The sequence below is a fragment of the Oncorhynchus nerka genome, linkage group LG26 (genome assembly GCF_034236695.1).
Source record: "Oncorhynchus nerka isolate Pitt River linkage group LG26, Oner_Uvic_2.0, whole genome shotgun sequence".
Classification (NCBI taxonomy): domain Eukaryota; kingdom Metazoa; phylum Chordata; class Actinopteri; order Salmoniformes; family Salmonidae; genus Oncorhynchus; species Oncorhynchus nerka.
In genome coordinates this window covers 35047186-35062107 of record NC_088421.1, presented here as the reverse complement: position 1 = coordinate 35062107, position 14922 = coordinate 35047186, and the positions used below count along the sequence as shown (strand labels likewise).

Genomic DNA, 14922 nt, shown 5'->3' with positions numbered 1-14922 from the left:
CACACACATATGCACACACACATACGCATACACACAGTTGGTTTTGCCTTAGCAACAGCAGGCTAAATCATATAGACCCCTTTGTGTCCACGTTTCTCCTACTACTGGCAGAGAGTCCCAGGAAGAGGGGAGGGATGGAGGGAGGAAATAATAGAAAACTGTGATTGTCCCAGCATGACAGAGGGAGGGAGGGATGAAGGGAGGGAGAGATGGAGGGAGGGAGAGAGGTAGAGAGAGAGAGAAAGAGGGAGGGAGGGGGCTGAAGTTATAGAAAACTGTGATTATCCCCCACATCTTGCTCATGAACAATTCACCATGGCCCAGCACGACCCTTAAGAAGGGTGGGAGGGAGGGAGTGAGACTGGGAGAAAATTATAGAAAACTGTGATTGTCCCTCCATGTCCCCTGAGTCATTCCCCATGCTCCATCAAGGATAGAAGGGAGGGACAGAAGGGAGGGACAGAAGGAGAGAGGAAATAAGGAATGTGAGGGAGGGAGTTAGAGAGCAAAGAAAGGGGTGAATGAGGAGGGAAGGATAAGTGAAAAGGGAGAGAAAGGATGGAAGAAGAAGCAAGGGAAAAAAAGAAAAGAAAAGAAAGAAAGAGTGAGGTGGGGGGAGAGGAGGAAGAATCAAGTGGTGGAGGAAAACACAGAGGGAGAGAGAGGGTGGTGTCCTTGGACTGTTTATCTGGGCCAGCCGGAGCCTCAACGACTCAGCAAGGACGTGACGGTGCGCTGTCATTGTTCCCTTGTTTTGTTGTGGCGCCGTATATTATTATTTAATCGGGCTAACTAACGGACCCGCAAGTCCCACCTCGCAACGCAGCAGGTGGAGGGTGGAGGAGAGGAAGGATACGGGGAGAAAGGGATGGAGGGAGGGAGCGAAGGATGAGGTTGAAAGGGGGAAGGGAGGAGGGAGGGAGAGAGAGAGGGAAGGTTGAGGAGAGAGAGAGGGGGAGAGGGGGAGAGAGGAGAGGAGAGGAGAGGAGAGGAGAGGAGAGGAGAGGAGAGGAGAGGAGAGGAGAGGGAAAAATGGTCACAGGCAATATTCTACTGAGCAAATGATTAGTCTTTAGAAAGGGGTTTAGGGTCCGTATTGTAGTAGTCCGGTCTCGAGACCACATATTGACTGTCTTGGTCTTGTCTTGGTGCCGGAAACATTTGTACTCGGTCTTGACTCAGTCTCAGAGAGTGAGGACTCATCATTTCTCCCAGAGACCAGCGGAGACCAGCGGAGTAAAAAACTCCTAATTATCAGCTTCCATTCAGTCAGTGCATTAAACCACTTCCCCAGGCCAAATATATACACTCCTTCCTTGAAACATGAATATCTTAACAGCCTTTATATCTATAATAGACATGTTTGCGTCGTGGTGCACCTACAGGCCTTCAGTGTGTGACAGGTTAGTGGTTCTGACAGGACAGCAACTGTAATACCAGAGCTCTTATGTAGGAGATCACTTTTTGTAAAACACAAAGGGCCAGTGGTGTACTGGAGGGTATACGCAGGCCAGTGGTGTACTGGAGGGTATACGCAGGCCAGTGGTGTACTGGAGGGTATACGCAGGCCAGTGGTGTACTGGAGGGTATACGCAGGCCAGTGGTGTACTGGAGGGTATACGCAGGCCAGTGGTGTACTGGAGGGTATACGCAGGCCAGTGGTGTACTGGAGGGTATACGCAGGCCAGTGGTGTACTGGAGGGTACACGCAGGCCAGTGGTGTACTGGAGGGTATACGCAGGCCAGTGGTGTACTGGAGGGTATACGCAGGCCAGTGGTGTACTGGAGGGTATATGCAGCTAGAAGCATATACTCACTTCTTAATCCCTACTGATACAATTTATCAATTATGTAGTACAATAGAGAAATCATGCACAAAGTAGCCTACACAATCACAAAGGACGTGAAATATATTCACGTGTGCTGCACACAGCCTAGTTTCAATGGAATATCATTTGCAGGCAGCAAGAGCGTGCATATCCCAACTGGATTTGTCATGGAGCAGCTCACAGAAGAATGACATCGGTAGCTGGTAGAGTAGGACAGATGTTTCAACATGGTATCTACCAGTATATGCTAACTAAGGCAACAATGGGTATGCAAACCAGGTATTGAAAAAGTGTTGGTTGGTAGGCTATTTGTGATGCGCAATTTTCATCATGTGCTGTTTGCATCAGGGGCGTAGACATGGACCGGCCTGGGTGGACAGAGGCCCACCCGCTAGGGAGCCAGGCCCTGACAGGCCCACCCGCTAGGGAGCCAGGCCCTGACAGGCCCACCCGCTAGGGAGCCAGGCCCTGACAGGCCCACCCGCTAGGGAGCCAGGCCCTGACAGGCCCACCCGCTAGGGAGCCAGGCCCTGACAGGCCCACCCGCTAGGGAGCCAGGCCCTGACAGGCCCACCCAATCAGATTGATGTAGTTTAAACATTGTTGTATATTTAGACCCTTACATTTTTGTTTTTTTTTCTGTTAAAAAAAGGGTGATTTTGACAGTGACAATTTGAAAAATCTATAGGAAAACTCTATTTTTTTAAATTAGGAAAACATGGGATTTTCACAGAGGTGCCTTTCCTTCGCTGGAGGGACGAACCTTTTGGCAGAATTAGAGTATACCCACTTCTCCAAGCACCACTTCACCACTGCATAGGGCTGATGGAAAGACAGCAGTCACACACAGCATGATGTTAACGGATAAGCAGTCCATAAACTAGGACATAATAAGCCAGTAGGCCCCAATCATAAGAATCCAAAATCACAACCATTAAGCATTTCCCAATTGAAATGTACAACTTTTAATTCCCATTGCAAAAAACACTTCACGTTTAGCAAACAAAGTAACCGGTGATCTAAAGTTTAAAGTGGAACTGACAGCGTTTTAACTACTCTGCAGATATGAAACAAACAGACAATCGTAATATCAGTCAAAAAGATCAAATTCCCAGTTTATGCTACAAAACCAACTTTAGAAGACGTTTTAAAAATATGTTCTATTTGACTCAACGTTTCATGACGTACACTAAGGCATTGTTGATGCAGTTCAGTATAGGATTAATATAATCCACCAATACATTTCAGTATAGGATTAATATAATCCACCAATACATTTCAGTATAGGATTAATATAATCCACCAATACATTTCAGTATAGGATTAATATAATCCACCAATACATTTCAGTATAGGATTAATATAATACACCAATACATTTCAGTATAGGATTAATATAATCCACCAATACATTTCAGTATAGATTAATATAATCCACCAATACATTTCAGTATAGGATTAATATAATCCACCAATACATTTCAGTATAGGATTAATATAATACACCAATACATTTCAGTATAGGATTAATATAATACACCAATACATTTCAGTATAGATTAATATAATACACCAATACATTTCAGTATAGGATTAATATAATCCACCAATACATTTCAGTATAGGATTAATATAATCCAATACAGTATAGGATTAATATAATCCACCAATACATTTCAGTATAGGATTAATATAATCCACCAATACATTTCTTGGTAGTCCAAAACATATTGCTATCAGGTTGTAAATGACAGCTGGCCTGGTACATTGTTTGCTGCCTCCACATGCACTGTTTCCGTTTCAATTACTCAATATTCTGGACAAAAACCGACGAATGTAATTAAGGCTGGGAATGTCAATACAATCAAACTAGCGAGGGCAATGATCACAAGTCAGTCATAACGTGGCTAATAGGCTAGCGTGTCTATTTATGTAGGTAAAAACAGAGCCTAATGTTAGCTAGATAACTAGCTAGCTAGTTAGCTGCTAGGTGGATGTCATTTTATGCCATTGGAAGAGTGGGTGTGACTGACTTTTTCCCCTCATATCGTTTATTTTGGTGGCTATACACAGCTAGAGATGCAGGTGTCATTTGGTTATCTAGCAAGAACTTAAACGACTGTTATACAGTTAGCATATCTTTTGTGTCGCAAATTCACTCCGATTTCAGAGCACTCACGTCTGAGTGCAAAACAACTCATGAATTTGCAAAATCCGAAACACCTGCTGAATATGACCAGTGTCAGTAAATATAGGGGGAAAAAGTCATAGTTATTCAAGAACTAGACTAGGTAACACTCCAGATAACATGTAAACAGCCTAACCAGCTATGCTACAGCGGGAAAAACTGTCAAAGTGAGGCGTTCTCTCATTTGTGTCTGGGAGTAGCTAGCTCGCAAGCTAGCCAATTTTAGCCAGTTAGCTTGAGTGCTTGGTTGGGACAATTCCCCATCATTTATCAGTGCAATTTAACTAGCTGAAAAAGTTTGAAAGGGTTAATCTAATGTTCCTTCGTTATAATACTAATTTAGAACTCTTATTTTGGTGGTGATTTGTCTTGAATTGGACATTTTTCTGGTCTCGTCTTGACTCGTCACGGAACCCTTGTCCCCCTCCAGATCTCAGTCTTGACTCGGTCTCGCCCTTGTTCTTTGGTCTTGACTCAGATTCGATTTGCTCCGGTCTTGGTCTTGAACCAGTCTCGCTTTAAGTGGCCTCGAACACAACACTTGTTAGGGTTATGTAAAGGGTTGTTATCTGGTTCTCTTCATGCCAATAAATGGAAGACAAATTAAACTTTGTGTAGACATGTGTGTGTGTGTGTGTGTGTGTGTGTGTGTGTGTGTGTGTGTGTGTGTGTGTGTGTACATGTGTGGGTGTGCTCTATATAGGTAGAGTGTGTGCTGTTTCTGATTGGCTGAATGAGTGTTGTTCCTTGTCAATGACCTCCCCAGTAAAACTAACTCTCTTCCTCTCTCTTTCATTTTCCTTTGGCATAACCTGTTTTCATTACACTTTCAATTTCAACCTCTCATCATTATTTTTTCTTCACTTCCATGCTTTTCCTCTCATGTAATTTCCCCATCACTTTCCTCTCCTTCCTATCTCTGTCTCCATTCATCTCCCCATATATCTGACCCTTGGCTCATACTCTCCCCCCTCACATCCGTTCCTTTCTTTCGTTGCAACAACTTGTTTCCACTCTGCTTTCTATCTCTCCCTCTCATCTTTCTTTCTCAACTCTCACCTATTACAATTCCCGCCCACTCTCCTCCTCTCCTCTTCTCTGCTATCATACCCTCCGTAAACCACCAATCTGTGCCTCCCCATCCTATCCCTTCATCTCCCAAACATATTCCCTTGTGTCACCCTCATAACCTTCCCCCTCCCCCTCATCCAGCCAACATACTCACTGTCATCATCCTCTCCCAGCTGGTGTTACGGCGTCAGAAGTCCTCCTATAACTACCTTCTGGCGCTCGCCGCCGCTGACATCCTGGTCCTCCTGCTCATCGTCTTCGTCGACTTCATATTGGAGGACTTCATTTTGGGTGCGCCCCTTCCCCCCTCCCTCAACAAGGCAGTCCAGGTCCTGGAGTTCTCCTCCATCCACACCTCCATCTGGATCACGGTCCCCTTGACCGTTGACCGTTATATTGCAGTCTGTCACCCGTTGAAGTATCATAGCGTTTCCTACCCGGCCCGCACACGGCGGGTCATCATGGGCGTCTATATGGGGTGTTTGGTGTCTGCGGCACCTTACTACTGGTGGCCTGAGCTGTGGCATGGTTTACCTGGAGGTGGTACAGGAAGTGGAGGAAGGGGGAGTAGTAGTAGTGCTGCACAGCATGTGCTAGTCTGGGTGCACTGTGCAACTGTCTATCTCCTCCCCTGCTCCGTCTTCTTCTCCCTCAATGCAATGATCGTCAGGAAGCTCCAGCGCCGTCGCAGCTGCTTCCGCCTGCGCGGCTACTCCACGGGCAAGACCACCGCCATCCTACTCGCCATCACTTCCGTGTTTGCCGTCCTCTGGGCACCACGCACCGTCATGATCCTTTACCACCTGTACACGGCGCCGCCGGCGTCCCCGGGTCCCGCCCGCCTTCTGCACCTCCTAACCGATGTGGCGAACATGCTAGCTCTCCTAAACACCGGGGTCAACTTCTTTCTCTACTGTTTCATCAGCAAGCGTTTCCGGACCATGGCGGCCACGGTTCTCCGGACGTTGTTCCGATGCCGTAAGCAGCCGCCGCCGTTCTACGCTGGACACAACTTCTCTATCACCAGTAGCCCCTGGATCTCCCCTGCTAACTCCCACTGCATCAAGATGCTGGTATACCAGTACGATAAGAACGGCAAGCCCATCTGCATCTCCTCGTGAGGGGGGAAGTGTGGAGGGTTTCCCTGACGACCGACCTTGATGATGACCCGATTCTGGGACTCTTTGAGCTTTTCAAATGTCAACAGACATTTAGAGTGGAGGGCTGGAAAGATGGAGGAGAGGAGATGAGAGGTGGAGGAGAGGAGATGGAGGAGAGGAGAGGTGGTGGAGAGGAGAGGTGGAGGAGAGAAGAGCGTCTGAGAAGAGGAGACAGAAAGATATGTAGTTGGTGTATGAATACGCAACAATCTATCTATCTGAAGTGAGAGAAAGAATGTTTGAGAATAAGAAGAAGAAGAAAAGTTGAGAAATCAAGTAGGAATGTTGCTGAGCACAAACAGCAGAACAGAACTCACAACCCAGCAACAGTGTGTTGAGAACCATCTCTCCACTCGTTCATGCGGAAAAGCAATCTAACAGACTGATCATTCAGCCTGGATAACTGCCTGTCTTTTTGACTGTATTACTGCTCCGACAGTGTCTGACGATGAGCTTTGACTGTGATCAGGGACTGATAAACGAGCATCATGGCGGCTGCTTATTACTGGGTTTTATAGCCAGCCGTTTGTAAATGGGAATGGAGAGTGACAACTGAGGAATTCCTCTGTGACATATCAACCTCGCTTTGACATTGGGACGTTTTTGCTACTGTCTCTGATATACTGCTGTCGACGGATGGGGAGGAGGAGGTGATGGGGAGGGACGGTGGGAGGATGAGGGAGGCTCTGAATCTGAACAGATGGCCATCAACCAACGGGAGCCCTCTCTAGTCAAAGAGTTCATCGCAGAGACTCTCAGCGAGAGAAACCACTCACCTTTGAAGAGGTACCCGTGGCATTGATGCTCAAGTCTTAGACGTCCTTGTCCTTAGTGGTGGCCTTAGATGATTTGATTCACAATCACTACCATGTCCCCTGATGTGTTTTGAAACTCTGCTGACATTTCCTGTTAATATATAGTGGGTCTCAGAGGTGCATTAGACATTACAAGAGACTTTTTATTAAAAAACGGATCTGTGGATTTTAAGATGTTCTCGGTAAGTGAATTCATCAAAGATGGAAGGGATTGGGAAAGATAACCATCCAATCAGGAGCCATCTCACAGGTGTTGTTAAGGATAAGTAGGAGCTGCCTGTTGTTGTCATGGTGAAGGATTATGGTAGACTTGACTGTTAGATCAGTGTTCTTTAATACCGATCTTGACGACACATACATGTGCAAGTTTTTGTTCTAGCCCAGTACTAACACACTTGATTCAGCGAATCAACTGATCATCAAGCAATTTGAGTGGTTGAGTCAAGGTGTGCTAGGTGTGTTAGTGCTGGGACCAGGATTGAAGGAGATTGTTGTAGACGCACAAAAATAAAGCAAAACAATTACAGCAAAACAAGTAGAGGTTCCATAGGCTCAGTAATCTTGTAACCATGGATTCCACAATTTTAAAAGGAGGACATTACTACCATTTTAAAGAGTCTTCAATTAAATATTGGTTGTCTTTGATGATTGTCTTAGTCATATTAGAATGAATGTATTTGTGCAGCTCCTCAGACCCTTAACTTTATATCACTGACTAGATCGTGTGTGTGTGTGTGTGTGTGTGTGTGTGTGTGTGTGTGTGTGTGTGTGTGTGTGTGTGTGTGTGTGTGTGTGTGTGTGTGTGTGTGTGTGTGTGTGTGTGTGTGTGTGTCTGTCTCTGTCTCTGTCTGTATGTATGTGAGAGAGCAAGAGAGGGAGAGAGACAGGCAGAGAGAAAGAGAGAGATAGAGAGAGTAAACAAGAGTTAATTCATCAATAACGCCAGAGGTGTGGTATATGGACAATATACCACGGCTAAAGGGTTGTTCTTATGCACGATGCAGAACGGAGTGCCTGGACACAGCCCTTAGCCCCTTAGCCGTGGTATGTTGGCCATATACCACATACCCCCGAGGTGCCTTATTGGTATTATAACCAGGTTAACAATGTAATTAGAACAGTAAAAAGCCAGTTTATTCTCACTCTCACCCTCATAGCTGTATCTTTCTATTCTCTCTTCAACCCTCCTCTGTCTGACTGGCACGAGGGTGAGAAATCAGATGACTGAGAAACTATGAATTTATGAAGCCACGACAACTCATAGATCAACTGTGTTCTGTCCTGCCCAGAAACAACCTATAAAACCAGCCAGGTTGCTCACGATTGACTGCGAAATTTGAAGTCCGTCCAGGTAAGCAGGACGTCAGTAGAAGACTTAAAAACCGTCCGCTAGGGGCAATGGTGAGGGCTATTACCATCATGTAGGCTTGGGTTTTGCTAGGGCAATGTGGATGGGGATGGGGGATGGCCGTGTTCGATCCAACTGCTAGGTTTTAAGCCTATCCCAAACCTTAACCCTTACCTTAACCATTCGGAATTAATGCCTGAACTTTAAACATCCAGGTACATACAAGTGTCTTATATCGGTTAAAAGCTTAAATTCTTGTTATTGTCCGATTTACAATAGGCCTTACAGCGAAAGCATGCCATGCGATTGTTTGAGGACGGCGCCCCATATCAACATATTTTTCAACCAGCACAGGCTTCATAAAATCACAAATAGCGATTAAATAATCACTTACTTTTTGAAAATCTTCCTCTGATTTGCAATCCAAAGGGTCCCAGCTATAACATGCATGGTTGTTTTGTTAGATAAAATCCTTCTTTATATCCCAAAAAGTCAGTTTAGTTGGCGCCGTCGATTTCAGTAATCCACTCGTTCAACATGCAGACAAAGGAATCCAAAAAGCTACCAATAAACTTTGTTAAAACAGGTCAAACTATGTTTCTATTTAATCCTCAGGAACCCTAAAATGTAATTTAACAATAATATTTCATAAAATAAGTATGTTCAATAGAAAAGTAAAATTAGCAAGTGCACGTCCTCTTCGTCACGCACCCACAGACTGATTTCCAACTGTGACTCCCAGTACCAAAACTCTAAATTCTTCCTTGTTTGGGAAGAAACAAGCCTGAAACCTTGAACAAAGACTGTTGACATCTAGTGGAAGCCATAGGAATTGCAGTCTGGGAGCTGGAATTGCATAGGACTCATTGCAGTTTACTTTGGGCACGTCAGTCAGACAGAAAGTGGAGAAAAATACACCCTAGCCTAAAGAAGTTTTAACTGTGGAGTTCCTTTTGTTTTAAACCTATCCCAACCTTAACCCTAAATTTAACCATTCGTAATTAATGCATAAACTTAACCTTAAAAATCAAACATTTATAGACAAACGTTGGATTCTGCAGTAATACTGTGAGAGCTTGTTGTATAAAACACATCTCTGTTATTTTCTGTCCAATGAACATCCACACACACATTACACATGCACACATACACGTGCACACACAAACATACACACACACATATCAATGCACAAACACTTCAGGCAAAACATGTATTCATCTATCCACATTGGGTGAAACTAAGCCAGAGGGAATACACAAAACATTTCCTTTGAGCGATTCAGCGTGACATGGCCTCATAAATCGTGCATTAAATGCATGTTATATCTGATGAATGGTAGAAATATAGCTCCATCTCTCATATTTGATATCTCCTTGTAGGCTATTACCTTCTCAAAGTTGTCCACTGGCCTCTGGAGGGCAGCACACTCAGGCCGGTCACCCGGGATACAATCATCCATCTCTGAGGATGTTGGGAGATGACGTGGAAACCAGCCACTCGAGGCAACAGTGAGCTCTGTTAACTTCAAGCATCTGCCTCCAGTTGCATGTTCGAATCCAGGCAATGAAAGTTGTGTTAGATTTCTTTTAAAGAAGCCTATCCCAAACCTTAAACCTTACCTTAACCTGACCAATAGACAACTAAAAAAAAAACATTAACATGACCAACCAAAAAAACAACATTAACATGACCAATGGGCAACCACCAAAAAATAACAATGTGACCAATAAACATTGATTGGACAGGGTTCAAGTCAAGGTAAAGAGCATGCTGGGTCATTATTGACTATTGACAGTGTATCAGCTGAGGTCAACTATCTTCATTATATAGCTCTAATAACACACCTCCCTTCCATGCTCTGAAGGGGAGTAGTTATTTTTAACAAATGATTGTGTGTGTGTATAATTGGAAAGATAATTGCTAAAGCCTGTGATAAGAGTGATGTTGACAGGTTAACAGGTTAACGTTGTTTTGTGATTGTCCATTGGTCATGTTAATGCAATTTTTTGGTTGTCTATTGGTCATGATGAGCAATATGCATCAATACCACAACAGACACTTCAGTACCACTTTATTTGACCAGTTGCAGTGTCATAACATTGTCATATTGTCATAAACATGACATACCAAATTATATAAGATATCCTGACAGTTTGTCACTGAATGTCAAGTGACAATCAGTAATAAAATGTCAAACAGGACTTCATAACTATCCCAGAAAATGCAATGGGAGTGTATCTAAGCAATTATGGATTTTCTTTATTGAAAGCATCCCAACATTGCTAGTGTGACATTCGTTTATAACCCTCGTCAAAGGTTTCCACCAACGTTAATTAGACTTATTACGGTCATTTGATTTGTGAAAGTGTAAACTACTACTGAAAACACCCAGGAGGGTGCAGTTCTTGCCTGACCTCTGGTTGGAAAACAGATTCAATGAATACGACCCAGGTGTCCTCTCCATTTACCACGTGAGAGACTCTGAAGCAGGTGGGAGGGAGTGGTAGTTGCTATGGTGATGACTAGGGAACACCCACTGTTGGTGACATTAATAACTCATAACCGGATAATCATAATAGGAAACTCTTATCTCTGGAGGCTTCACGCTTTTCTCAAACAGATACTGTAAACCTGTAGAATATACTATTTTATTTTCCTCCACTCTTTCATTTTCTCTCTCAGAGTGTGTCGGTATGTGTGTGTGTGTGTGTGTGTGTGTGTGTGTGTGTGTGTGTGTGTGTGTGTGTGTATGTGTGCATGCGTGCGTAAGTCTTTGTGTGCTTCCACATGTGCGCGCATCTGTCTGAGTGCAAGAGCTTTCAAAAGTGAGTAAAATATCAAGTCAGTTAAGACAAAACATGTGTACAGTAAATGAAGCAAAATATCTCTGTACTCTAAATGATTAAATAGCTTATTTATGCTCCTTGGTGTTGATGACCAGTCCACATACAGAACATTATTATTCATAAATTAGCATATCTGAGATTGTATTTCCCTCTGCTTACAGTATGGCAGTCTACTGATAGCTTTTCCATTGTGTGTTTTCCACATGTCAGGCTCTTTTTAAAATCAGTTGTTCTCGTAGCCTGTTTCCAGATCTGTTGGTGCAGTATTGACAACTCAAACCAATGACCATAGGAGTTGTCAAGACAGCATAAGCAGATCTGGGATCAGGCTACCATTTCTCCATGACAGCACTTCATAAGACGTGAATTGATTGAATGTAATGCATTGATTGTTTTGGCTAGCATAATTAAGGTGCAATATGTGGAAATTGCTCTGCCATTTCCTGCTTGCAAAAATTATAATAGTTTGCCTAATGTCAGTTTATGTGACAAAACAAGCAGCCATTGTGTAGAGAATCATTGTACCATCTAAACTGCTGTGAAATATATATTCCATAACAAATATTGTATTTTTAGCTGTTTGAAGCTGGTGTACAAAAACGAAAATAAAACAAGCAAAAACTAAACATAAGAATGGGAAGCATAGAAATAGTGCATATAAAACAGATATACAGCTTCTCGGACTCGCTTTCAATGAGAATGACAGATCTATAACTCAGATTTCTATGTAAATTTGGTAAGGTCACCCAAAAAGTTACATATTGCAGCTTTTACTAATGATTTTAAATGAATATAATGTATGTACAGTATGTATTTGGTTATTTCCTGTGAGAAGGCATGTTGATATTTTATAACTGAGAATAAGATAAAGATACCCTCTAAAAATCAAAGATGTCTGTCTGGTCTTGTTTGTCTCTGTCAATTGTTTTTAACACGTTCACACATTAAATAACACAGTTGAAGTTGTATTGATCTTCCTAATATATTGTGACACACATGGCATGATTTGACATGTAAAGTAAAATCCTGATCCTTATTTTTTATTTTATAATGTTCCTAATGATGAACAGAATACGTGTACCAAGTTTCATGGTTGTATCAGAAAGTGCACAGATTCAGTATTTTCTTGGCACTTATCTGCCTATTGTGCAAATCAAAAGGTTTTCAAAATGTTGTAACACACAATGAATATCACAATATCACAGAGTACATACCAAAATCCTCAAAGAGTTGTCATATCCTAAATGAATCTGATTTTTCACGGTTCGACCATCACGTGATACTTCAAACAACAAGAAGGTCAAAGACACTCACTGAATGTGTCCCAAATGACACCCTACTCTCAATACAGTGCACTACTTTTGACCAGGGCCCATAAGGTTCTTGTGAAACGTAATGCACTACGTAGGGAATTGGGTGCCACTCACCCACTGTCACCACTCACCATGAGAGTTGTGCAAATGTTTTTCCATTGTTACAAAATCATTGCATCATAATGAATTGTAATGCTTTGTACAACCTGTGAGTTGCTATTCACGTCATAAACAAGTACAATGTTCACCATGGGGGAGAACAACTTCTTTTCACCATCTGCGCCTATTCAATATTGCCTAGATTTGCATAGTTATAACAAAATACAACTTTTGGGGTTCTCATAAGCTTACAATGTTGTTTTGATTATTGTTTGAACAGTCGCTAAGATTATATGTGACGCGTTTCAGGAAACTAGGCGTATGTCGCGGGTCACTATTTCACAGGAGAGCCATTTGAACTTTTTTTTAATCAAAATGTGTTTTTTTGGCAGAAATGCCTTCTTGAACATGTGAACTTTCATGTGCCTTAATAATAAACTTGTATGTCATATGTAAATATGAATAACACTTTTCAATTATGAGCCTAGTTGGTTTAGCCCCAAAAAATCAGCAACCTTCCCTCGAGCCATTATTGGCTGAGATAATGAGTGGGCTAGACATGCCGAGAGATGAGTTTGGATTGATCTGCCATATATCACGCTTCTGTTTATTTGAGTTGGTCAGTATGTCTAGGTAATCCAGTCTAAAGCAGCTTTTAAACAAATTGATTGTGTATTAAAACTGCATAAGTGTTGCTTTCCACTTTCAGGAGGACTGAGTTTTGAAATCAGTGGAATTCGAGTTTGATAGCTAAGGAGATGGAGAAAACACCTGTCTCCAGATTACATCTTCAAACTAAGGGTAACCATGGCATCCGACAGGAGACGTGTCCAACCATGAATGATGTAAGATAGTCTAGCTAGCTACATTTTCAGATATTACAAGTTTCTAATTTTGACGAACAAAAGCCATTTGCTTGCTTAGCTATAGCCTAATTTTAGCTAGCTAACATTGAATCTGGTTGGTTAGCTACCTGCAGATTAGTGCAGGGTAGTAACGTCATGAGTTGGGGTTATGCTTTATTGTTTATCCAACTAGTTAGCTATACATATAAACTAAATACTCCACTATGCAAGCAACCATTTCAGGTTCGTTCTTAATTAAATTGTTGCCTGCAGCACAGTTACAGTCACCAACTCTCTGGATAACATGAAAACAGCCCAACAAACTCTGCTAGGGCGAGTAAAACGGTCAGAGTGGGGTGTTCTGGTCTCGAAGTAGCTAGCAAGCTAGCCAATGTTAGCCAGTTAGCTTGGGTGCTTGACTGCCATTGTGAGGTCAGAATGTTCGGATCAACCCTACTCATTGGCCAGAGCGCCCAGCGCACACTTTGAATGTGAAACACTCTGAATTTACGATTGGACAATCTGACAGCACAGTTGCAGTCACCAATGCTCCGGATAACATAACAAGCTAACCAGCTCTGCCAGGGCGAGTAATGTTCATTGAGCTGTTCTCTCTCACTTAGATGTCTGGAGGTAGCTAGCAAGTTAGCTTGGGTGCTTGACTGCTGTTAGTACATTCCGATCAAACCTTAAAGAGATGGGTGGGGCTAAAGCTTAAGAGGGTCTGAACGATGCTGAATGGGTGTAGACAAAGAGGGGCTCTCCAATAGAGGTACCAAAACATTAAAAAGCCATTATCTCAAAAATGAGTTTACAAGTTGAACAAATTCAAAGCAAAATGACTATCCCATTGTTCCTCGAATGTAGTGTATGATATACCATTTTGTTGCTCTGAAACTCTACTTTTACCCAACATAAAAAATAAAAAATTCAAATGTATCTACGTCAGACCGATTTGAGCCTGTCGGTCAAATATTTGGTTGTGATAGTTGCAAAAAAACTATTTTGGACACAGCAGATATTAGCTAGAATGCTAACACTCATTGGCATAGGCTGGTAGCAAAGCAACACTACTAGGCAGCAGGACATTCATAAAAGCCTTACAATTCAATTCTAATCCAAAATTAGTGTGCAATGCACTCATTCCCAGCATGCAAATGGAGGCTTTCTTTGTTGGCGGTCTATGAGAACTCCCCTGTGTTTCTCCCCACAGCGGGAAAATTGTGAAAAGTTGTTGCATGCTCTACCCAACAGTGTGGTACCTTGAATGAATGATTGAATTAGGCTGTTTGAGAAGGTTTAAATCCTAAGCAACCTGCCTACACATAGTTTGAAGTACAACACCAACATAGCTCCTGTAATAGGTCAAAGCTGTCTGCTGGAAAACCTTGGTAGAGCATGGGTGGAA

The 14922-nt window shown here is 42.7% G+C and overlaps 1 protein-coding gene across 1 annotated transcript in view; it reads left to right on the top strand.

The window, feature by feature from the left end:
- The window catches only part of LOC115116122 (probable G-protein coupled receptor 139), a 35536-nt gene extending 29327 nt beyond the window's left edge, over window positions 1-6209 (top strand). The window contains 1 exon segment of the mRNA XM_065011026.1: window positions 5230-6209. Within this exon segment, the coding sequence (XP_064867098.1) occupies window positions 5230-6209 (980 nt within the window).
- Window positions 6210-14922: the final 8713 nt, after the last annotated feature.